This window comes from Sapajus apella, unplaced genomic scaffold, assembly GCF_009761245.1.
Source record: "Sapajus apella isolate SASKATOON/1434 unplaced genomic scaffold, GSC_monkey_1.0 scaffold1, whole genome shotgun sequence".
In the NCBI taxonomy this organism is placed as follows: domain Eukaryota; kingdom Metazoa; phylum Chordata; class Mammalia; order Primates; family Cebidae; genus Sapajus; species Sapajus apella.
Window position 1 is genome coordinate 8,970,834 of NW_022436941.1, and position 26,877 is coordinate 8,997,710.

Consider the following 26,877-nt stretch of genomic DNA (forward strand, 5'->3'; position numbering starts at 1 on the left):
TAGGGGAGGGACAGCAGGGGGTAGGGAGTTGGGGAGGGATAACATGGGGAGAAATGCCAGACATAGGTGATGGGGAGGAAGGCAGCAAACCACACTGCTATGTATACCTACGCAACAATCTTACATGTTCTTCACATATACCCAAGAACCTAAAGTGCAATAAAATACATATATTTTAAAAAATAAAAAAGAAATAAAAATTTTAAAAAGGTAAATAGTAGAACTTAAAAAATAAAGTAAAATAAATAAATATATAAAAGTTAAAATTTAAAAAAAAAAGGTTATTTTGGAGCTTTAAAATTTGAGCACCCTGCATGATTTTGGACTTGCATGGGCCCTATAACCCCTTTATTTTGGCCAATTTCTCCCATTTGAAATGGCTGTATTTACCCAATGCCTGTACCCCCATTGCATCTAGGAAGTAAGTAGCTTGCCTTTGATTTTACAGGCTCATAGGTGGGAAGGGACTTGCCTTGTCTCAGATGAGACTTTGTACTGTGGACTTTTGGCTGAAATGAGTTAAGACTTTGGAGGACTGTTAGGAAGGCATGATTGACTTTGAAATGTGAGGACATGAGACTTGGAGGGGCCAGGGGCAGAATTATATGGTTTGGCTGCGTCCCCACCTAAATCTCGAATTATATCTCCCAGAATTCCCATGTGTTGTGGGAGGGATCCAGGGAGAGGTAATTGAATCATGGGGGCCAGTCTTTCCCAAGCTATTCTTGTGATAGTGTATAAGCTTACGAGATCTGATGGATTTATCAAACGTTTTCGTGCTTGCTTTTTCCTCATTTTCTGTTGCTGCCACGATGTAAGAATTATCTTTCACCTCCTTCCATGATTCTGAGGCCTCCCCAGCCATGTGGAACTGTAAGTCCAGTTAAACCTCTTTTTCTTCCTAGTCCCAGGTATGTCTTTATTAGCAGCATGAAAACAGACTAATACAGTAGCCATCACCAAAAAAAAAAAAAAAAAAAACCCTCAAATAGTGTAAGCCAAAAATAAAAATTGTAGACAGAGGATTTTGACTTCCTGATTGATTGATTGATTGATTGAGACACGGTCTTGCTCTGTCACCCAGGCTGGAGCACAGTGATGTGATATAATTCACTGTAATCTCTGGGTTTAAGCAGTCCTCCCACTTCAGCCTCCTGAATAGCTAGGACTATAAGCATGTGGTAACATGACTGGCTAATTTTTCATTTTTTTTTTGTTAAGACAGTGGTCTTACTTTGTTGCCCAGACTGGTCTCAAACTCCTGACCTCAAGCAGTCCTACTGCCCTGGCTTCCCAAAGTGTTGAAATTATAGGTATGAGCCACCATACCTGGCCAAAAGAGGATTTATTGACTCGTATAACTGGGAAGGAGAGTGTTAAATCCAAACTTTAGTGGATGTTGCTAGAAAGTCTTCTTCAATTCATGCCTGTAATCCTAGCATTTTGGGAGGCCAACACAGGTGGAATACCTGAGGTCAGGAATTCAAGACCTTTCTGGCCAACATGTCAAAACCCCGACTCTTCTAAAAATACAAAAATAGCTGGGTGCAGTGGTGCACGCCTGTAGTCCCAGCTATTCTGGAGGCAGAGGCTGGAGAATCCCTTGAACCCAGGAGGCGAAAGTTGCAGTGAGCTGAGATTGCATTATTGCACTCCAGCCTCAGTTACAGAATGAGACTCTGTCTCCAAAGAAAACAAAACAAAACAAAACCCAAAGTCCTCTTCAAACTTCTAGGTTTTGTTTGTTCTTGTTTTTAAAATCTTAACCTATCTTTGATTTACTTCATTTTTTTGGGCTTCCACCCAAGAAACAGACTTCCACCCATCTCTTATGGCTTACTTTATCATAGACTAGATTGAAGGGGAGAGGTTTCTTTCAATGTGTTTATGTTTTTCAGTCCTGGCTATGGGCTCCAGTTAGCTTTGACTGTGTCATGTGCCTGCATTTTGGACCAATTATCATTGTCAGGGAAATGGTAAACTGTAATTGGCTAATCCTGGGTCACTTGCTTACTTCTGTGGTCAGGTGAAAAACTTTATAACCAAAAGGAAGATAAGAATCTTGATGGGCAGATATCTTTCTTTTGAAAATATGTTAAGCTCATTTTCTGTTATATCTCTGATCATTGCCTAGTTTCATTCTTTCTTTTGCAATGCAAATAGTCTTTAAGTTTGTTTTGTTTTCTGTTTCATACATCTTTTTCTTTTTTTTTTTTTTCAGACAGGATCTCACTCTGTTGCCCAGGCTGGCGTGCAGTGGCATGATAATGACTCACTGTAGCCTCGACGTCCCAGGCTCAGTTGATCCTCCCACCTCAGCCTCCCAAGTAGCTGGGACTACAGGCATGTGTCAGCACACCTGGCTAATTTTTGTATATATTTTTTTAATTGTAGAGACAGGGTTTCATCACATTGCCCAGGCTGATCTAGAACTTCCATTATCAACAAACAATCCACCCACCTCAGCCTCCTAAAGTGCTGATATTACAGGTGTAAGTCACCGTGCCCAGTCTCATATATCTTAAAATCAGTGGAGATTCTACCCAATTTATGGCATATGGTAAACTGTGACCACTTTTTTTGTGTGTTTCTTCTAGAGTAAATTATTATCTTGTTTGCTTCTTGTATTAATGCCCTAGAGATGCTGTAACAAAGAACCAAAACTAGATGGTTTCTTAAAACCACAGAAATATATTCTTTCAGTTGTGGAGGCCAGAAGTCTCAAATCAAGGTGTTGGCAGGGCCATGCTTCCTTCACAGACTTGAGGGGAGGCACTGTCTTCTGTCTTCTGTTACACTCAGGCATTTCTTGGCTTGTGGAAGCATAACTCCGATATCTACCTCCTATCTTCACATGACTGTCTTTCCCCTTTGTCGTTGTTGTGCCTTCGCATGTGTTCTCCTTGTGTGTCTGTGTCTGTGTTCAAATTTCCCTCTTCTTATAAGGACACCAGTCAGATTAAAGCCCATCCTAACAACCTTATCTTAACTTGATTTCATCTGCAGAGACTCTATTTCCAAATAAGGTCACCTTCACAAGTACTGGGGGTTAGGACTTCAACGTATCTTTTTTGGGGCAAACACAATTCAACCCATAACACTTGTTTTCTTATTTTTCTGTCTAGTCCATCCTAAACTCTTTGCTGATTGCCTATATTGCCTCTTTAGATCTTCAGATTCACCAAATTTACTACAAATTTCAGTTTACTAGGGAAATCTCTCCTAGAGCATTCTGACCTGTTCTCACATAGGGTGCTATTGCCCTCTGTGCCCCATCCTGGGATCTCCTCATACCATCATCCTGAGAATTCACTTTGCCAATCTTCTGTTTTCCCCATCCCATGGCTTTCTCTGTTTTTAGGAGCTAGTTTTCCATTGGATTCCTATGAAAGAGTACATGATATAGAAATTAAGACTTTTCATGACTAAAAATGTTTTTATTTCATCTACTTAAGTTGGCTAGAGAGTTTTATAATTTTTTTTTCAGCATAACTTTATTATAATTCTAGCTTCCAGTGTTGCTTTGGAAAGCCATGCTGATTTCTCCTTCTTTATTAATGATCAACTATTTCTCTGTGGAAGATAGAGGGATCTTCTCTTTGTCCCTCGTGTTGTGAAATTTTAAGATGATGTGCTTCAGTGGTTTCTGCTTTTATCTTTATTGACTTTTTTTTTTCTATTTTCTTTCAGCTTATTTTATACATTGCTTAGTACTGGTTTAGCTTTATCCAACAAATTTTATAGGTTATAATTTCAGTATTATTTGGGTTTATGTAGTTTTAAATTCCATTATGATTTTCCCTTTGAGCCGGGAGTTCCTTAGAAATGTCGATTTTAGAATTCTGAGTGTATGAGAACTTTTAGCTTATATATTTGTTGTACACTTCCAACTTAATTACATTGTAGTCAGAGAAAGTGTTGCATCTCTGGTATGGATTCTTTGAAATGTGCTTTAGTATGAGTCTTTTTCTATGTAATATGTTAGAACATGGTGGATTCTTTTAATTTGGAAAAATATGCACTTGGTTTGGGGAAATTATAAAAATTATTTCATTGATAATCTCTACTTCTTTCTTTTTTTGAGCATCTGTTATATGGAGGTTGGGCTTCCTGTATTGGTCTTCTCATCTTCCTATCTTTTTCTAAAATCCTTTTGTCATTGTGTTCTACTCTCTGTAAGATTTCCTCGAATTTACCTTCCAAATTTTATATTAGGCTAGGCACCGTGGCTTACGCCTATAATCCCAGCACTTTGGAAGGCCAAAGGCAGGCAAATTGCTCGAGCTCAGGAGTTTGAGACCAGCCTGGGCAACATGGTGAAATCCCCTCTTTACAAGAAAATACAAAAATCAGTTGCACATGGTGGTGTGTGCCTATAGTCCCAGCTACTCAGGAGGCTGAGGTGGGAGGATGACTTGAGCACAGGGGACAGAGGTTGCAGTGAGCCAAGATCATGAGATCATGCCACTGCACTCCAGCCTAGGCAACAGAGCCAGACGTATCTCAAAACAAAACAAAACAAATCTTATATTAAAGCTTTTGCACTATGCAATAATATTTTTAATGTACTTTAATGTACAAGAGTTCTTTTTTGTTCTCTGGGTACTTCACTATTTCATGGTTACTACATCTTCTAATCTTAATATATATATTTTTTCTTTGAGGCAGGTTCTTGCTCTGTCACCCAAGCTGGAGCGCAGTGGTGCATTCATGGCCTCAAACTCCTGGGCTCTAGTGATCCACCTCAGCCTCCTGAGGAGCTGGGACCACAGGTGTACACTACCAAGCCCAGCAAATTCTTTTGAAATGTATTGATAGATGCATTATAACCTAATATATAGTCAATTTTTATTAAATGTTGCATGTATTTGAAAGTAATGTTTATTCTGTAATTGTCGATAGGTTGAGTTTCTCTATATGTCAATTAAACAAAACTTGTTAATTCTGTTTTTTAATATCTCTCTTTCCTAATATCTTATAATTTAAGCCATCAATAATATAGAGGAATGTGTTGAAATTAACCACTGTTATGATGGTAGATTTATTACTTTCTTCCTATAGATCTATAAATTTTTGCTTTATATATTTTGAAGCTCTTTTATTTATTCCATGCATGTTTCTGATTGTTATGTTTTTCTGGTGAACTGTACCTGTTTTCATTCTTTAGCAGGCTTTTCTGCTTCTAATAATGTTTTCTTTTGTCTTGAATTGTTTTGTCTACCATATAGTTATCCCCCTTTCTTTACATATTTCTTTGGCATATCTTTTTCTACCTTCTCACAGCTTTATGTTTATAGTAGCTCTCTTGTAAATATCTGGATTTACAAGATAAATATTTACAAAATAAAATATCTGTTATTTTCAACCTTCTCACAGCTTTATGTTTATAGTAGGTCTCTTGTAAATATCTGGATTTTTCTTCCAGTCTGACAAACTCTTTTAGCTTTCAAATTTAGTCCATTTATATGTACTGTGATTATTGCTTTACTGGGACTTGTTTCTGTGGTCGTAATTATTATTTCCTTTTATCCAATTTTTTGAATGCTTCCTTTTCTTCTTAACAATTTTCGATTCATTGAAAAAGCAATTTTAGCTGGTCATAGTGGCCCACACTTGATTATCAGCCCTTTGGGAGGCTAAAGCTGGAGGATTGCTTGAGGTCAGGAGTTCAAAACCAGCCCGGTCAACATAGAGAGACCCTGTCTCTACAAAAGAAAAAAAAAATAGCCAGACATCATAGCACATGCCTGTAGTTCTAGCAACTCAGGAGGCTGAGGTGGGAGGATCACTTGAGCCCAGGAGTTTGAGGCTGCAGTAAGCCATGATTGTGTCTGGGCAACACAGTGAAACTCTTAAAATTTAAAAAAAAATTTTAAACTTTTTTAATTTCACTTCTTTCCCATACTGTGTTAGAATTTATACTTTCTATTTTTTTTTTTTTAACCTTTCATTAGTCCATTCTCATACTGCTGTAAGTATACTACCTGAGACAGGGTAATTTATAAAGGAAAGAGGTTTAATTGACTCACAGTTCTGCATGACTGGGAAGGCCGTAAGAAAGTTACAATCATGGTGAAAGGCGAAGGGAAATCAGGTGCCTTCTTCACAAGGTGGTAGGAAGGAAAGAGCACAGGGAAAATGCCAGACACTTAACCAAATCTCATGAGAACTCACTCACTATCGCAAGAACAGCATGGGTGAAACTGCCTCCAGGATCCAGTCACCTCCCACCAGGTCCCTCCTCCAACACAGGATTATAATTTAGATTACAATTCAAGATGAGATTTGGGTGGGGCACAGAGCCAAACTAGACATATTTAAGTTAGTAATGTCTAAAAATTAAACAGTAACTCAAATTTGTTGGTGAAAAAATATAAAAACCTTATAATACCTTTAAGTTCAATGATCCTCTCCTAACTTACATATTTTTGTTGTATAGTATTTTGGTTCTGACCTTTCTTTAACCCAAAAATATAATAATCAGCATTATTGCTATGATTTAGACAATGTTTGTTTATATTAAATATATTTAAATTTACTTATCTTTTATCCTTTCCTCTTAGAACATCCTTATCAGATTATTTTTCTTCATTTTGAAATTCACCATTTAGGCTAGGAACAGTGACTCATGCCTGTAATCTCAGCACTTTGGGAAGTCAAGGTGAGAGGATCGCTTGAGCCCAGGAATACAAGACCAGCCTGAGCAACATAGTGAGACTCTATTTCTAGTAAAAAAAAGAAAACAAGAAAAATTCACCATTTAGATTAGTTTATTTAATGACAGTCTGTGGTGGTAGATTGCATTAGGTTTTTTAAAAAATGCCTTTAATTTGCCTTTATTCTCAAAAGATAGTTTTTCTTGGTTCACATTTCTAAGTTGACAGTCATTTTCTCTCTGCTCTTTTATGGTATCATTTACACTATCTTTTGACTTACATGTTGCAATTACAGTTGTCCTATTAGTATAATTGTCATTTCCTTGCAAAATACATATGCAGGAAAGGGTTAACTCAATAGGCTTGCACATTCCCAAGGTCCTTAAGACTGTCCTGTGGCCAGCCTCCTGGGAGATAACCTCTGAGTCCTTGGAGTATTCTTTTTCATAAGAATGTTTTCATATGACTGAGGCCTTGGGTTTTGCCAGATAGTTTATGCAAACAATGTGATTTATGGTAAATATTGTTTTTGATGCCTGAGGCTTTGGTCTACCCTGTATCTGTTTGACCTCTGGGGGCTGAGTAGCTGAGGTCTGTCATGAAGGAACTACATGCCTGTGTGACTGACTCCAAATAGAAACCCTGACCCCAAGGCTCACTGAGCTTCCCCTTTGTACATGGGAGAATTAACTGCTGACCATGTGACTCCACTGAAGGAGGACAACTGGAAGCTTCTGCTCCTTGGCTTGGCCCTGTATCTTTTCCCTTTGCTGATTTTAATCTGTATCCTTTTGCTGTAATAAACTCTAACCACTCTAACAGCTTTTCTAAGTCCTGTGAGTCCTAGCAAATCACAGAGCCTAAGAGTGATCTTGGGGCCTGACACAATGTATCTTTTCTTTCTGGATTCTGTTAAGGTCTCTTTGTCTGGGGTGTGCTATAATTTTACTGGAATGTGTACATAAGTGGATGATCATGATGATGATTTTTTAAGACAGGGTCTCACTCTGTCATCCAGGCTAGAGTGCAGTCATAAGATCATGGCTCAGTGTATCCTTGACCTCTTGGGCTCAGGTGATCCTTTCACCTTAGCCTCTTGAGTAGCTGGGACTACAGATGCATGCCACCATGCCCAGCTATTTTTTTACTTTTAGTAAAATGAGATCTCACTGTGTTACCCAAGTTAGTTTTGAACTCCTGGCCTCAAGTGATCCTCTTGCCTGAACCTCTCAAAGTATTGGGATTACAGTAAGTCACTGCACCTGGCTTGATTATTAATTTTGTTTGCTGTTCTTTGTAAATTTTAATTTTTCTTGGGATTGGGCTTCCTAAATCTGTAGATTCATGTCTTGTATTAGGTTGAGAAATTTTTCAACTATTATTTATTATATTCTCTCTGGAATGGTAATTATCAAATGTTAGGCCTCATTCTATCCTCCACATCTTTCAACCTCTGTTCAATATTTTTCATTTATTTGCTATAGTCTGGGCAGTTTCATTAGTAATTCTCTCTTTATGTATCTGCTTCTTAAGCCTTTCACTGAATTTTTTATTTTAACAACTTTATTTTTTATTTCAAGAAATTCTGATTGTTTTGTTTTCAAATCTGCTTTTCATTCCTGGTTTTTGGTTTTTTTTTGAGACAGGATGTCTTTCTCTGTTACCTAGCTAGAGTGCAGTAGTGGGATTATATCTTACTGTAACCTTGAACTCTTGGGCTCAAGTGATTCTCCTGTCGCAGCCTCCTGAGTAGCTATGGCTACAGGTGTGGACCACCACACCTGGCTACGTTTTCTCTTTGTTATTTTTTTTGTTTTCTTTTTTTTAGAGTCAAGTCTCACTATGCTTCCCAGGCTGGTCTTGAACTCCTGTACTCGAGTGATCCTCCCTCTTTGACTTTCCAAAGTACTGAAATTACAGGTGTGAGCCACTGCGCCTGGCCTGCATTTTATTCATGATAGTTTTTGGTTGCTTGCTCATTCTTGAGAGCCTGGGTCCTGGGAGAACTTAACCACACTGAAGGGAAAGGCCATGGGCAAGGTCTAATGCTGTGTTGGCTTCAGGTCTGACCCAGCTTAGTCCTATTGGTGGTAGTTACAGAGGTGCTTGCATCACCATATCCTCAGTTCCAGGTGGCTCAGCAGAGATAGAGACTCCATTTGTTTGGGAGAAAGTAAGGGAAAAGAACAAGAGTCTCTGCTTAGGAATCCAGATAATTTTTCTAGATCTTATCTAACACTACCAAGGTGGTACTGCTACAAGTCTGCAAAAACCAGTGTTACTGGGCTTGGGGCCCAAGTCCCTTGGAATACCTAAGAACCCTTCTCAAGAAGGACAGGCATAAACAAACTCAGACTATAAAGACTACAATAAATACCTAATTCTTGAATGCCTACACATTGATGAACATCTATAAGCACTAGCATCATGACCTCACTGGAGAACTAAATAAGGCACCAGGGACCAATTCTGGAAAACAGATATATGACTTTTCAGACAGAGAATTCAAAATAGTTGTTTTGAGGAAATTCAAAATAATATAGAGAAGGAATTTAGAATTCTATCAGATAAATTAGACAAAGACATTCAAATAATTAAAAAGAATCAAACAGAAATCCTGGAGATGTAAACTGCAATTTGGCATACTTAAGAATGTATCAGTCTCTTAACAGCAGAACTGATCAAACAGAAAAAATAATTAGTGAGCTTGAAGACTGGCTGTTTGAAAAGACACAGAGAAGACAAAAGAAGAAAGAATGAAGAATGAAGCACACCTACAAAATCTAGAAAATAGCCTCAAAAGGGCAAACCTAAGAGTTATTGGTCTTAAAGAGGAGGTAGAGAAAGAGATAGGGGTAGAAAGTTTATTCAAAGGGATAATAACAGAACTTCCCAATCATAGAGAAAGATATCGATATCCAAAGCCAAGAAGTCTGTAGAACACCAAGCAGATTTAATCCAAAGACTGCCTCAAAGCATTTAATAATCAAACTCTGAAAGGTCAAGGATAAAGAAAAGATCCTAAAAGCAGCAAGAAAACAGAAACAAGTAATGTAAAATAGAGATCTAATACATCTGGCAGCAAACTTTACAGTAGAAACCTTACAGGCCAGGAGAGAGAGAGATGACACATTTAAAGTGCTAAAGGAAAAAAAAAAAGTACTAAAGGAAAACAACTTTTACTCTAGAATGGTATATCTGGCAAAAATATCCTTTAAGCATGAAGGAGAAATAAAGATCTCCAAAGATAAACAAAAGCTGAGGGATTTCATCAAGAGCAGACCTTTCCTACAGGAAATGCTAAAGGGAGTTCTTCATTCTGAAAGAAAAGGATGTTATGTTAATAAACAATAAGAAATCATCTAAACGTAGAAAACTCACTGGTAATAGTAAGCACAGAGAAAAACATAGAATAGCATACATTGTTATCATAGTGTGTAAACTTCTCTTGACTGAAGTAGAAAGACTAAACAGCAAAGCAGTAAATCATAACTACAACTTTTCAAGACATAGACAGTATAATAAAAGATAAAGAGAAAAAAAGTTAAAAAGCAAGCGGACAAAGTTAAAGTATCAAGTTTTCATATTCTTTTTCATGTTTTGCAAATCAGTGTTAAGTTGTTACCAGTTCAAAATAATAAGTTATAATATTTGCAAGCTTTATGGTAACCACAAATCAAAAAACATATAATGGATACACAAAAAATAAAAAGCAAGAAATTGAAGCGTACTGCAAGAGCAAATCATCTTCACTAAAAGGAAGACAGCAAGGAAGGAAAAAATAAAGAGAAGACCATCAGTCTACCAGAAAACAAATAATAAAATTGCAGGTGTAAATCCCTAATTATCAATAACAACATTGAATGTAAATGGACTAAACTCTCCAATGAAAAGACATAGAGTGGCTGAATGGATTAAAAAGAAAAACAAGATCCAGTGATCTGTTGCCTACAAGAAGCACACTTTACAATAAGCTATAAAGATACACACAAACTGAAAATAAATGGATGGAAAAAGGTATTTTATGCCAATAGAAACCAAAAAATGAGCAGTAAGCTATACTTAGACAAAACAGATTTAAAGGCAAAAGCTGTAATAAAAGACAAAGCAGGTTATTACGTAAAGATAAAGGGGTTAGTTTAGTAGGAGAATGTAATGATTCTTCCACGGTTTTACTGTGGCCCATTGTATGAAGTTTGGTAGTTACCCAAGAGACATTCCCCCACCTCCCTCTGTGCCAGAGCTGTCTTTTCTGTGTTTTACTGTCTGCTCTTTCTGACTGCTTATAGTTAGAAGTGATTTCCTTGAAATGCATGAGGCTAGAAAGGGAGCTGGAACTTAAAGTGGCAGTGTTTGTGCAAGATGACGGTGCTTCTGCTCTGTCAGACATAATAAAAGCCATACATGACAGATGCACAGCTAGTATCACACTGCATGAGAAAAAACTGAAAGCCTTTCTTTTTAAACCCGGAACAAGATAAGGATGCTCACTTTCCCCATTGTTATTCAACATAGTGTTGGAAGTCCTAGCTAGAGGAGTCATATAAGAGAAAGAAATAAAGGGCATCCAAATTGGAAAGGAAGAAGTCAAATTATCTTTGTTTACAGATAATGTGATCTTATACTTGGAAAAAACTAAAATTTCCACCAAAAAGTTATTAGAACTGATAAATAAATTCAGGAAAGTTGCAGGATACACAATCAACATACCAAAATCAGTAGCATTTCTATATGCCAACAGTGAACAATCTGAAAAATAAATTTAAAAGGCAATCCCTTTTACAATAGCCACAGATAAAAATAAATGGAATTTACCTTACCAAAGAAGTGAAAGATCTGTACAATGAAAACTATAAAACATGAAGGAAATTTGAGAGGACACCAAAAAATGGAAATATATTTCATGTTCATAGATTAGAAGAGTCAATATTATAAAAAATATCCATATTACTCAATGCAATGTGCAAATTTAATGGAATCCCTATAAAAATACCAATGACATTCCTCACAGAAATAGGAAAAACAATTCTGAAACTTATATTCAGTCACAAAAGATCCAGAATAGCCAAAGCTATTGATATGGTTTGTCTCTATGTTCCCACCCAAATCTCACCTTGGATTATGGTAATCCCCACTTGTCAAAGGTGGGACCAGGTGGCGATAATAGGGGATCCAGGGTAAACTCGCACATCTACAGTAAGCTCATTTTCCATAATGGTACCAAGCACAAGGGGAAAAAGACAGTCTCTTCCGTAAATAATGCTGGGAAAACTGGATATCCATATGCAGAAGAATGAAAGTTGATCCTTACCTCTTACCTCATACAAAAAATTAAATGGATTAAATACTTTAAGACCTCAAACTATGATGCTACTGCAAGGAAACATTGGGGAAATACTTGTTGAATAATACTCCATTAGCACAGGCAATCAAAGCAAAAATACACAAATAGGATCACATCAAGTTAAAATGCTTCTGTACAGCAAAGGAAACAATCAACAACATGAACATACAACCCACAGAATGAGAAAAAAATATTTGCAAACTACCCATCTGGCAAGGGATTAATAACCAGGGGCTCAAACACCTCTGTAGGAAACAATCTAATAACCTGATTCAAAAATGGGGAAAAGATTTGAAAAGATATTTCTCAAAAGGAAATACACAAATAGCAAAAAGGCATACGAAAAAGTGTTCAACATCACTGACCACCAGAGAAATGCAAATCAAAAGTACAATGAGATATTATTTCACCCTAGTTAAAATGACTTTTATCGAAATCTCAGGCAATAACAGTTGCTAGTGAGGATGTGGAGAAAGGAAACTCTTATTAAAATTGTCGGTAGGACTGTCAATTAGTACAACCACTAGGGAGAACTGTCTGGAGGTTCCTCAAAAAAACTAAAAATAGGCTGGGCGCAGTGGCTCATGCCTGTAATCCCAGTACTTTGGGAGGCCAAGGTGGGTGGATCAGGGGGTCAGGAGTTTGAGACCAGCCCGGCCAACATGGTGAAACCCTGTCTCTACTAAAACTACAAAAATTAGCTGAGCATGGTAGTGCTCACCTGTAATCCCAGCTACTTGGGAGCCTAGGCAGGAGAATTGCTTGAATATGGGAGGTGGAGGTTGCATTGAACCGAGATTGTGCCACTGCACTCCAGCCTGGGCAACAGAGCAAGACTCTGTCTTGGCAAAAGAATCAAACAAGCAAACTAAAAATAGAGCTACCATATGATCCAGCAATCCCACTGCTGGGTATATACCCAAAAGAAAGTATATCAGAGAGATATCTGCACTCCTATGTTTATCAGTATACCAAAGAGATATCTGCACTCCCATGTTTGTTGCAGCACTGTTCACAATAGCCAAGATTTGAAAGCAACCTAAGTGTCCATCAACAGATGAATGGGTAAACAAAATATGGTACTCATACACAATGGTGTACTATTCAGCCATAAAAATGAATGAGATCCTGTCATTTTCAACAACATGGACAGAACTGGGGGTCATTATATTAAGGTAAATAAGCCAGGCACGTAAAGACAGACATCACTTGTTCTCACTTATTTGTGGGATCTAAAAATCAAAACAATTGAATTCATGGAGATAGAGAATAGAAGGATAGTTACCAGACACTGTGAAGGATAGCTAGGTGCTGGGGGTGGGGGTTGGTGCGGGAAGTTGGGGATGTTTAATGGGTACAAAACAATAGAAAGAATGAATAAGACCTAGTATTCGGTAGCACTATAGGAGATTGCCTTATGTACACAGGAAATTCAGTTATAAATTGTATTCTAAGAGTTCTTGCGCAAAGTGGAAATGGTAAAATTATAAAAGTCTGGTATTTTAAATTGTACATTTAAAAACAAAAGAGTATAATTGGATTGTTTGTAATGTAAACAATGAGGGATGGATACCCAATTTTCCATAGATGTGATTATTATGCATTGCATTTCTGTACCAAAATAACTCATGCACTGCGTAAATATTTATACCTACTATGTCCTTACAAAAATTTAAAATAAAAATAATTACATAAGAAGTTTCTGGCTGGGCATAGTGGCTCACGCCTGTAATCCCAGCACCTTTGGGAGGCCGAGACAGGCAGATCACCTGAGGTCAGGAGTTAGAGACCAGCCTAGCCAACCTGGTGAAACCTTGTCTATACTAAACACATAAAAATTAGCTGGATGTAGTGGCACACACCTGTAGTTTTAGCTACTCAGGAGTCTGAGGCATGAAAATCACTTGAACTTGGGAGGTAGAGGTTGCAGTGAGCCGAGGTCACGCCACTGGACTCCAGTCTGGGCAACAGAATGAGACCCTGTCTCAAAAAAAAAAAAAAAAAAAAATTACATAAGAAGTTTCTATATAGTCTTTATTTAAAATAGCAAAAGCCCTTGATAAATACATCTCTGCTTCTGAATTCTGAAAAAGAAGATATATCACTTCTGCAAGATATGCTGTTTCTCTCTCTCTCTCTCTCTCTCGTCCTCCTGGCCTCAAGGAGTCCCTCTCAAAGTATTGGAATTACAGGCATGAGCCACTATGCCTGGCCAGTATTTCTTTATTATGGGAAATTGTCAAAATTACCAGAGTTGAGAAATCAAGGAATTTAGTGTTTAACTCAGTTAAATTTAAATTTGTGTTTTAACTCAATAAAACATGCAAATTTTCTCTCCCACTTCAGCATGCTTGAATCTCAACTCTACCATTACTTGCTCCCTATCCTTAAGTAAGTCAATTAATCTCTCTGAAACTTTTCTCATTTATAAAATGGAGGTAATATAATCTGCCTTGCTTGGTTCTTGTGAATATTAAATGAACATATGTTTTAAAACCAATTACTGTTGGGAGTGGAGTAAGCATTTAATAAATGCTTGCTGTTATTAATATCTAATAAATACAGATATTGAGACTAGTTGCATTTGAAATAAAGCAATATACAAGTATAATATTTGGAGGAATTATGCAATATCTGCCTTTTTTCTTTTTCAGTTTCCTGCAAATACATCAGAAATATGTTGTATTATTAGAGCATCACCAGGAACAAGAAAAGTGAAAAATAAAGGTGTTATTGCAAAGAAGAAGAAATATTCCTTTCCTAAGGATATCCCTCAAGGTACTGTAGTATGAATGCAGAACATACTTTTTGAATGATATAATTTTTTCATTATAAATGCCTTATGTACACAGGAAATTCAGTTATAAATTGTATTCCAGTAGTTCTTGCACAAAGTGGGAATGGTAAAATTACAAAAGCCTGGTCAAGGGTAGACTCAGTGGCTCATACCTCTAATCCCAGCACTTTGGATAGCTGAGGCGGGAGGATCAGTTGAACTTAGGAGTTCAAGGTTATGATGAGCTATCATCAGGTCACCCAGCCTGAGTGACAGAGAGATACCCTATCTCTTTATTTAAAAAAAATGTCTGGTCAGATTTTGGAACCAGGGTAAAATAATTTTTTTAAGACAGATATTTTATCTTTTGAAAAATTAGCTTATAACACTGATGTAAAATCTATCCAGGACACTTCCTCTTACAATTATGTGAAATTTAGTATTGTTTTGGTTTCAGTTTCAGTTGCATTGTTTTTAGAGATATGGATATGTTTTTGCATTCACTTCATATTGGTTGAGTACTTCCTCTGTGAAAGGCATTGTACTAAGAACCTTATATTTCATTTATTTCTCACTATGACTTTATAATAGATGAGATATGTACTGTTATTCCCATATTACATATAAAGACTCTGAGATTTAAAGTAGTATGCAGTTTGTTCAACATCATACTTCTTCCAAGTGGTAGAGAGGAATTCAGTCTTTTAAGCCTGCTAAACTCCCAAGTGCAGCATTTGCAGTGTTGTTGTTTTTTTTTTCAGTTTAAGAGGCTTAACATCTCCCCTCACTATGCTTCAGGCAGAATGTCTAATTACTCAGTGGCACTTTGAAATTTTTATAAGTAAACAGCCAATGAAGCAACTGAAACTTAGTTAGATATGTACAACTTGAATTCAACAAAGATGTCTACTCTTAATTCTTGTACTTATTTCCTCCACAGTGCCTGCCCTGATCATTCTCTAAGTCTATAGAGAGCTCTCCTTTTTTAACAAGTTCCTTGAATATTCAATTCAGTGCTACTCATTTGATACTTAATAATTATATTTGTCAGCATTCTCCAGAAAAACAGAATCAAAAGGAGATAGATAGAGATATATGAAGGGATTTTTAATGAGAATTGGCTAATGTGGTTATGGAGGCTGAAAAATTCCATGACGTGCCATCTGCCAGCTGTAGAACCAAGGAAGCTAGTGGCATCACTAAGTCCAAGTCCAAGGGACTTAGAACCTGGGGAGTTGCGATGAAACTCCCAGAATCCATAGGCCAGAGAACCTGGAGTTCTGATGTGCAAGGGCAAGAGAAGATGGATGTCCTTGCTCCAGAAGAGAGAGCAAATTTGCCTTTTTCATGCCTTTTCTTTTTTTTTTTTTTTTTTTTTTGAGATGGAGTCTTGATCTTTCGCTAGGCTGGAGTGCAGTGGTACGATCTCAGCTCACTGCAACCTCCGCCTCAGCCTCTCGAGTAGCTGGGACTACAGGCGCACACCACCACACCAGCTAATTTTTGTATTTTTAGTAAAGACGGGGTTTCACCATGTTGGCCGGAATGGGCTCGATCTCTTGACCTCGTGATCCGCCCTCCTCGGTATCCCAAAGTACTGAGATTACAGGCGTGAGCCACAGCGCCTGGCCTTTTCTGCCTTTTCTATTCTGGTCCTCAACCAATTGGATGGCAGATCTTCTTTGTTCAGTCCACTGATTCAAATGCCAGTCTTTTCTGGAAACATCCTCACAGACACAGATCTACTCAGAAATAATGCTTTACTGGTTTTCTGAGTATCCCTTATTCCAGCCAAATTGATATCTAAAATTGACTATCACAATAATATATTGCTACGCGACCTAATTTGCAGTGCTGACTTTTCATATTTCATATTCCATAGGTTATAAAGTTTTCAAGGAGAAAGCACGTAATTGACTTCTTTCTATCTCTATCTCTGATAACATCAGCATAGTGGTAGGGAATAGCAAGATCCTGTATTTGTCAGGATTCTACCAAGAAAAAGAGCCAATAAGATGTGGAAAATATTAAAGAGAGATTGAAAGTTATAGAGGATAGAATAAGGCCTAATGTACACTAAATACCATTCTAGAGAGAACAAAACAAGGAATCGACGTATACAGTTATGGAACTGTACAAGTCTAGCTGGGCAAGTTTGCAAACTGTACAGCAGGCTGGAAACTCTTGGGCAGGAGCCGATGAGGCAGTCTACACATAGATTTCTTCTTGTTCAGATAAACTTTTTAAGATTTGCTTTAAGGCCTTTCAACTGATTGGATGAGGCCTACCTACATTATCAGGGATAATCTCCTTCAAGTTCATATAAAGTTTATTATAGATATTAACCACATCTACAAAATACCTTTGCAGCAACACTTAGATTAGTTTGACTGAATAATTGTGTAATGTATCTTAGGCAAGTTGTCACATACAACTAACCATCACAGTGCATTCCTTATCAACTACTCATCCATTTGCATCTCCTTAAACCATATTTAATCTCCAAATAAAGGCAATAATAAAGTCATATTTTTGCCTAACATGCTACAATTGTCCTGCATAAAACTGAAAATGTGCTAACCCTCTCTCCAGAAAAGGATACAAAGTTTTGGTCAATGTTCACCCTTCTTGCTATCCTGTAATTTAAAAACTGTGATAGAAAGTTAACTATTATTAATACATTATATGATAAGGGGATAAGAGAGAGAAAAAAACAAAGATATTTGCCTGACTAATCAAGCGATCGTGGCAGGTATTTATAACTACCTTCTTCCACTACCCATGCATATTCCTTTTGCCTTCAGCAAGCACTTCCAATGGTCATGGTTCTTTACCTGCTGGGTAACACAAACCTTTATTTCTGAGCATCTGAGCCATTAGTAGTCCTTCCTGGATTGAGTTATTGTAGTTTTCCATTAGCCTTAATCACAGAGTGTGATAAAATTAACAGATACCCTAAGAGATCTCCAGACATATTCTTCCTTACCACCATTGTGGAGTAGTAGTTCAGATTCCCCTTGGTAGTCTGGATCAGTCACTCCAGCCAACACTGTAAGCAGGCTTAACTTCCAGTTTAATGGAATCAATATTCTGGTGGAGGAATTCCTCCCTTTGGAACTAAGACCTCTAAGCCAGTGGAGCATCAAATTATGAGACCAGGAAGAATAAATTTTGCTAGTGGATCACTAGGTTTAATAATGCATGGTGCCACTTTTGTTTCTACCCCTTGATTCCTGGCTACAGAGGGAAAAAAGGTACCATTTATTGGATGCTGATTCGGAGCATATATATAGCCTTCTGGAGAACTTTGCCCTAGCCTGCAAGTTATTTCCCCCAGCTGGTGCTGTAATTGCATCTTCAAAAGGCCATCCCACTATCCTATTAGGACAGCTGCTTCAGCATGGTAGGGAACATAGACCAGTGAATTCCAGGAGCAAGGACCCCGTACTGCAATTCTTTTGCTGTGAAGTGAGTTCCTTGATCAGAGGCAACGTTGTATGAAATATCATGACCATGGGTATAGCATTCCATGAGTCCATGGATGTCAATTTGGGCAGAATTTTGACATGAGGAATGAAATTTTGTATTGAATGTCTGTTCTAGTAATAACAAAATGCTACCCCTTCCATGGAAGTAGTTCAATGTAATCAACCACAAAGCTGACTGAACACCCAGACGAATAGAGCCATACTGGGGAGTCAGTGTTGTTGTCTGCTGCTGACAGGTTGGGCACTCAGCAGTGGCATCCAGGTTGGCCTTGGGTAATGGAAATCCATATTGGTGATCCTATGTATGAACTCTATTCTTGCCACCATGGACACTTTGTTCATGAGCCATGAATGAAGAGGATACTAGTTAGACTCTTTCCCCAGCTCTGTTCTGACAGAGGTGGCTGGGAGAGACTGACTGGATTCTACAGACTTGATTATCCTATATTCACTTTATTATTAAAATCCTCCTCTGCTAAGGTCACCTTTTGGTGAAATTTTATGGGATACATCTTCATTTCTCCCCCCTCATTGAAAGAGGTCTGTCCTGGCTGGGTGCAATGGCCTATGCCTATAATCCCACCACTTTGGGAGGTTGAGGTGAGTGAATTGTTTGAGCTCAAGAATTTGAGACCAGCCTGGGCAACATTGTAAAATCCTGTCTCTTCAAAAAAAATACAAAAATTAGGTGTGGTGGTGTACTCCTGCAGTTCTAGCCACTTGGGAGGCTGACGTGGGGGGATCACCTGAGCCCAGGGAGATGGAGGCAGCAGTAAGCTGTAATCACCCCACTGCACTACAGCCTAAGCAAAAGAGTGAGATCCTGTCTCAAAAAAAAAAAAGGTCTGTCCAATGCCTCCCAAATTTTTCAGCCCACTTTTGATGGATTACTGAGTGTCAACTCGATTGGATTGAAGGATGCAAAGTATTGTTCCTGGCTGTGTCTGTGAGGGTGTTGCCAAAGGAGATTAACATTTCAGTCAGTGGACTGGGAGAGGCAGATCCATCCTCAATTTGGAGGGCACCATCTCTCTAACCAGCTGCCATCGTGCCAGAATGAAAAGCAAGAAGAAGAATGGGAAAAGATTAGACTGGCTTAGCCTCCCAGCCTACATCTTTCTTCCAAGCTGGGTGCTTCCTGCCCTCTAACATCGGATTCTAAATTGTTCAGCTTTGGGACTCAGACTGGCTTCCTTGCAGATGGCCTACTGTGGGACTCTGTGTTCGTGTGAGTTAATACTCCTTAATAAACCCCTCTTTATGTATATATATCCTATTAGTTCTGTCCTTCTAGGGAACCCTGACTAATACAATGTTCTTTCCAAGTCCCTAACCCTACAACCAAATCATTGGCTACCACTCTAGAATATAGTTAAACACCTAGCTATTCTTCCTTTCAACAACCAGGTGCACTCCTCTCAGTTCTGCCCATTGGGGGACTTATCTTTACCAATTTCCTTTAGGGATGTCCCAGAAAGAATTTGTAGGTGCTCTAACTGTACACTTTTAGGCAGTGACTGCATATCATAGAGAACCATTTGTAAATCAAACATGAGTTTTCTCTTCCTCAGTCAACTGTAGAGAATTCCTCATGTTATATTAAAAGCAGGCGGTGAGAGAAAAGGTAATGTAGCAAGGGTGGGGGCCACGGACATTTGGGTCACTTCCTCATGTTACTTACTTACGACTTCAGGGCCTGCTCAAGCTCAATCTTACATAAACCATTTCCATTTGATAATGGAGTACAGCCGTTAACACCAACTTTATGACTTGGTAGGTCAGACAACACATAGTCCATGATGGGCAGTGTGTGTCACATGGTAACTTGATAGCCTTTGGTTAAGTGTTTAGTCACTACTGAAGTCTGGCAATAGGCCAAAAGCTGTTTCTCAAAAGAGTAATTTTCCACTGAGGATGGAAGGGCTTTGCTCAAATCCTAAAGGTTCACCCTGTGATTCATCTGCAGGGACCTGCCAAAGGGTCCAAACAGCATCTCTATCTGCCACTAACACTTCAAATACTGTTGGATCTGCTGGATCATTTGGCACAATTGTCAGAGTATCTCCATAGCAGCCTGAACCTATTGCAGAGCATTCTCTTGTTCTGGGCCTCCCTTCCAATCTGGCAGCTTTTTAGGTCACTCAGTGAGTGGGCTGGAGTGGCACACCCAAATGAGAAATATGTTAACTCCAAAATCCAAAAAAGCTGACTAGGCATTGTATCTCCCTTTTGGTTATAGGAGGTGCCAGAGGCAACACCTTATTCCTCACCTTAATAGGGATGTCCCTCATACTACTGGACCCCTGGAAATTACAAAGATGGAAGGCCTTTGGTGACCCACCAATTCCATTTGTAGGAATATACCCAACTGTAATATATATCTGTGTCACCAAAAATATATATACTAGAATATTAATAGCATCAATGTTCATGATAGCCTCAAGCTGGAAACTATCTAAATGCCCATTAAGTAAAATGAATAAATAAACTATGGTATATTCATTCATTAGAGTGCTATATAGCAGTGAAAATCAATAATATAAAGTTAGATGCAACTGTTACATATTGCATGCTAGGTACACAATTACAAACATAATGATGCATTTAACAAAGGGTGCCAGACAGAGTTGAGTGCATTTAATATTATTTACATATAGTATAAAACCTGGCAAAACTTAAACTATAATGAAAATCATCAGAGTGGATCACCTTGTTGGAGTGGGGGCATTACTTGGAAGGGATTACAAGGGGGAATTCTAGGATGCTGGTAATGTTGTGTTTCATTATCTTAGTGCTGTTTACACAGGTATGTTCTGTTTGTGAAAACCTATCAAGCTGTACATATATGTATTTGTTATGCATCTATGTACTTTGTTATACTTTAAGAAAAAGTTGGCCAGACATGGTGGCTCATGCCTGTAATCCCAGCACTTTGGGAGACCAAGGCAGGTGGATCACCTGAGGTCAGGAGTTCAAGACCAGCGTGGCCAACATGGTGAAACCCCCTCTCTACTAAAAGTACAAAAATTAGCTGGGCGTGTGGCGGGTGCCTATAATTCCAGCTACTTGGGAGGCTGAGGCGGGAGAACTGCTTGAACCTGGGAGGCAGAGGTTGCAGTGAGCCAAGATTGCATCACTGCACACCAGCCTAGGCAACAGAGTGAGACTCTGTCTCAAAAAAAAAAAAACAAAACTTTACAAATAACACCAGAAATACTCTTAATTTGATTTTTGGCCTGTCATATTAGTTTCTGATATTAGATATTGTCAAAATTCTGGGCTTAAAGTATGCAACAAATCAAAACCAAAATGTATCTGGTGGTTCTTTTGAGTGTTCAGACTGAAGACTTTTAGTTTAATTTACAGAGATAACTGCCCTCGCTTCCCCACCCCATTACTGTTGAACTAATGAACTAATGGTGCCATCTCCTGACCTCTTTCTAGGCTCTTACCATAACAGCTGCCTCCTGTTTCCCTTTCAACCTCTGGCCACTTGTCTCTTTCCTTTAGTAAAAATAGCAAAGCACCAAGCTAACTAGTGATCATGTTATTTTAAACATGCAGCAGCCTATTTTTAGTCTTGGCATTTAAAGTTTTAGCTGTTTTGGCAGTACTCTAATCAGGACTACAGGGTGAAATTCACTTTTGAATTTCAGTCTAGGATTGTGATCAGTATGCTTTTTGTTCATTAATAACTGGCATTATGCTGATTAAATAAAAAACAATGGTGAAAGTGAAACCAAAGAGATGTGATAGAGGAGGTGGTGTGGGTAAGTAGTCAGAATAGTGACAGCCAGATAAAGGAGGCTGTAGAAAACATCTAGTCTAAGGTTTCTCAATATGTGGTCCTTCTGACCACCTCCACCAAAATAACTGCAGACTTGGTAAACTATAGTCTCTACCGATGGCACAGGAACCTGCATTTTGAAAGTGATTCCAGTAAACACAAACATTTGAGAACCATTTCATTAGTCTATTTTACATGTAACAAAAATGACCTGGCCAGGTTAAGTGACTTGCCCAAGTTCACAGAGCTTATTACTTGCATAATCAGAACTAGAACAAGACACTGTAGGAACCCAAGAGAGGACACTTTTAACTTTAAGGTGTTAGAGAAGACTTCCAGTCTAATAATACTGTTTGATAAATCAGACAAAACCTGTAGCTATCCTTATATTAACATTAAAATTTTTAATTTCATTTTGAGCTCCAGAAGAGATGATAAATTATGTGTTATGAATTCATATCTCAGGCTAGTACTGTAGAATCACAGTCTTTAACTAGATGCATATGTTATCTTTAGTGAGAAGTTTGATCTTCTAGATCATAGTAGCACGCAGAAGTATCACATAGATATGTGACAAATGAAGTAGAAACATATTAATTTGAGTATCTGAAAGATGGTAGTAGAAATCACTTAGGAATAGGACATCCGGCCGGGTGCAGTTGCTCACGCCTGTAATCCCAGCACTTTGGGAGGCTGAGGTGGGCAGATCACCTGAGGCTGAGAGTTCGAGACCAGCCCGACCAACAGAGAGAAACCCCGTCTGTAGTAAAAAATACAAAATTAGCTGGATGTGGTGGCAGATGCCTGTAATCCCAGCTACTCGGGAGGCTGAGACGGGAGAATGGCTTGAACCCAGAAGGTGGAGGTTGCAGTGAGCCGAGATCACGCCATTGCATTCCATCCTGGGCAACAACAGTTAAACTCCATCTCAAAAAATAAATAAATAAATAAATAAAGAATAGGACATCAATAAGTTCAAATTCTAGCTGTCATATAAGCAAATTCCTTAGACTTTCTGAATTTTAGCCTCCTATCTGTAAAATTAGTAAAATAGTAGTTCTTACCTCAAAGAATTGTTGTGAGGACTTGAGATAATCTTTGTAAAGTGTGTGACATATAAAAATCACTCATTATACAATGATTATTATTTCTTTCTATAGGTTAGGTTAGTTTCTCACGCTTAGCTTTCTTTGTCTCCCTTTTGGAAATTGTTCTTTGGTTTTTAAGAAAATTGCAAAAAGCCTAAAATATGCTGACTGGTTAGTTATAAATTTGGTTATACCATCTCATGTAAACAATGTATCAGGTAAATGTGTATAGTCTGACACAGAACCATTGTTCTAGTGAAAATACAGAGATGAAATATGCCAGCAAGTGCCTTGGGGATAAAGAAATCAAGCTAGTTTGACATCGTGGAGGCCATTTAAGTCTTTTGTTTTAGTATCGTGGTTATAGATGGAAAAGATGAGGTTCTCTAGTTGTTTAGTTCACTCATTCAGCAAATATTTATTGAGTCTGGATGTCATATGCTAGAAATAGTTGCTGGTGATATTGAGACAAAGACATAGTTATCTTCATAAAGTTTATAGTTTTATAGAGGAAGTCAAATATATAAAACAAGTCCAATGGAGGTATATATGTGTTTTTGTTTGTTTGTTTGGGACAGAGTCTTGCTCTGTTGCCCACACTGGAGTGCAGTGGTGTGATCATAGCTCACTGCAGCCTCTACCTTCCAGGCTCCAGTGATTCTTCTCCATCTCAGCCTGCCAAGCAGCTGGTACTACAGGCAAGTGCTACTATGCCCACCTAATTTTTATATATTTTGTAGACATGGGGTTTCACCATGATGCCCAGGCTGGTCTTGTACTCTGGGGCTCAAACGATCTGCTCACCTTGGCCTCCCAGAGTGCTGGGATTACAAGCATGAACCACCACACCTGGCCCAAATTTACTTTTTATTTGCTCATTCTCACAAGAAGTATAGGGGTGATTTGAGAAGAAATTACCCTAGAAGCAAAAAGGCTAAGTGGGAGTTTTGCAAAAGCCAGTGAACAAAGTTGAAAAAATAAGTATCTGAGCTAGTGTATCTCAAAATGTGGTACTCAGACCACCAGATGAATTTATAAATGATGCACATTCCCAGGTCATTGCCTCAGGGATCTGATTTAGGATTTCTGTAGGATTTAGGAGAACCAGTCTAAACTAAAAAAATTTTATTAGTATAATTGACAGAGCTTAGTGACTAACATAGGTACTGGTGCAGAGTAGTAAGAAAGAATGGTAGTTAGAGATGACTTGTGGGTCTCTAGCATTGTAAAGTGTCAGAAATGATGCACTGTAGGTGATGATGAAGGAAAATATAGCTCATGGTCTTTGATGTGTATTTCAAGACTGAGAAGGTAAAGGGTAGGTGAGACAAGATAGTTGGGTTGGCTGATTACCCACTTGGGAAGTTACCCAGAAGTTCATGTGGAGAGGATGACTGTGAACCAGTTTCCAAAGTCTTTAATGAATGAGCAGTGTCTGAGGTCAGGAAACAGGGAGGAGCAGAGAATAGTGTAATATAGCCAGCACCTCCAAAAGTTTAATGTGCTTTTGAATTGCTTGAGGATCTTGTTAAAATGGAGACTTTGATTCAGTACATTTAGAATGGGACCGAGGATTCTACATTTCTCACAACCTTTTAGGTGATGCTGACATAACTGGTCCGTGGACCCCACTTTGAATAGCAAAGATACAGGTTTCTGGTTCTCACGTTAGCTGCACATCATACTTTCCTGTTGTCTGATATTTGGGTCCCTGATCTAATTGGTATGGAGGATGGCCTAGATATCAGGATTTTAAAATCCTAGGTAGTTTTAGATGCAACAAAATTTCAGAGCCATTGAGATAGGCTGATTAGGCCACAGGATGAGGTATATCATAGCATGAAAGTAACAATGCTAACTAGGTAAAGCTGGTTCCACTCTTGATCTCTTGGCCCAAGATGTGGGGGCAAAGGCCCCAGAATCAATCCTGTCTTTGGGACGGAACCTGGGTTCAACTGCAACAAAGGGCAGGAAAACGCAAAGGAAGGGTAGGTGAGAGAATATAAGAGGCTTCTTCCTGGGTGGCGACTGAGGACAGGGATGAAAAGCACAACTGGATCAGGTGCTCCAGGTTACAACGCTGGGGTTAAAGACCCTGTGATGGCCACTAACAGTGATTTTTCCTGGGCTTTCCACCAGAATGTTATTGAGCAGATCTCCTTGTTTCTCCAAAGAGAACATGTCCTCAGCATGCCCTAGAAGGGATGAGTCAAATATTCCTTTTTTTTCTTTCTTTTTTTTTAATGGCCTCTGGATTTGTTTCCTAAGGCTTGATAGGGTGAAACTAGAGTGGCCTGGGCATCAAGTGCTCTCTCCCTGTGGGCTGGTTATTAATAACTATTGGACAACTGCTTGTATGTGAAGTAATCTATTGTTTTGTTTTTTTCCTCCAGATATCATAATAAAAATGGCATGAAAAAACAGCTGTGGCTGAATTTTCACTACTTTGAAGATAGGAATGTGAAGTCAAAGTCTGTAAAGCAGAATGTCTGCCTGAAATTTTATGAAATTAAAAATTCTCTAGTTATTTGTGATATATCTCTGTGTTGAAATTCAGTTGAGGTTCTTGTCATTTACTTTTAATCAGTTAAGAAAAAAACATTCATATGCTTCTTAAATGTATGTATTTATATTATAAAGAACAAAATCACTAGTATTAGAAGACTGTACACTAAAATAGATGGTTTTAGCTATTCATAAGGAGGCTTCATCCCTGAGAGTTCTCAGAAAGAAAAAGAAAGCCAATGCCAGGGTACAATGTAACTTCCTTTGATGTTTTTTTTTTCTTCAAAGTTTATTGTTAGTATGATTAAAAGTAGTAAATCTTTCTCTAAAGCAATGTAGAGAAAAAAACAAACAAACAAAAAACACTAAAAGGTAGTGAAGTTACTGAAGTGCTAAAAATGAAAATGCTTATATTACGAGCTATTTTTAACAGAACTTAATTGAAACCACATGAGTTAGAGACCTAATTTCAGGTCTGACTGAAAGAAACTCTATACTCAAGGTTTGCTGAAGCAGGGAATGTATAATATGTATAATCAGTCCCATATTATTTAATATATTACCTTATCCCCAAAAAACCTTCTTTAGCTAATACTATCTGTAGGATTTTTAAAAATTTGGTAATATAACTTGCAGTATTTCAATAATGCCCTTCTTTAAAAGCAGTAATCCTGTACAGTGAACAGAGTCCAGTTGTGTAACTTGGAGAGATTTTAACTTGATTAGTCCTTGATGCTAAAGGGCTTTACTAATATATATTCCTAAGAATCAAATTTTAAAAACTTCAGGATTAAGAAAAATTATAACATCTATGAGTTAATTTATAGTTAAATACCTGTATAGTACTCATTTTTAACAAGGCATCCCTATGAAGATATCCTTGTAATGATTTGACTAGGCTTTAAGCCACTAACAAAGCTATTTGTGATTTTGTGATTTCATCTGAAGGTGAAATATGGAAAAGTTGTGAAGAAACATAGATGAGACAGTTAACAATGGAGGCTAGCATAAAATTTAGACCTGTATTCTAAATTAATACTCAACTAAGTCAGCAACTCTTGTGGTGAGTTTAAAAGAAGAAATGTGATAAGCAATGGGGAAGTAAGGAATGAAATAGAAGCCCTGTTCTCTGCCTTCAAGCAGTTTATAATTCAGGTGGGATGGGAGAGAATGAGAATGAATTATTTGCTGGTTTCTTATCAGGTGGTAGGTTCCTATGAGAAAGAATGATAC

At 38.1% G+C, this 26,877-nt stretch overlaps 1 protein-coding gene across 1 annotated transcript in view; it reads left to right on the forward strand.

Moving 5' to 3' along the window:
* MEIKIN (meiotic kinetochore factor) overlaps positions 1–25,675 on the forward strand; it is a 120,234-nt gene extending 94,559 nt beyond the window's left edge. Inside the window, exons 12-14 of the mRNA XM_032259635.1 lie at positions 14,655–14,778; positions 20,504–20,616; positions 25,533–25,675. Of these exons, the coding sequence (XP_032115526.1) occupies positions 14,655–14,778; positions 20,504–20,616; positions 25,533–25,541 (246 nt within the window). The 3' untranslated portion in view covers positions 25,542–25,675. The remainder of the gene's footprint in view (positions 1–14,654; positions 14,779–20,503; positions 20,617–25,532) is intronic.
* Positions 25,676–26,877: the final 1,202 nt, after the last annotated feature.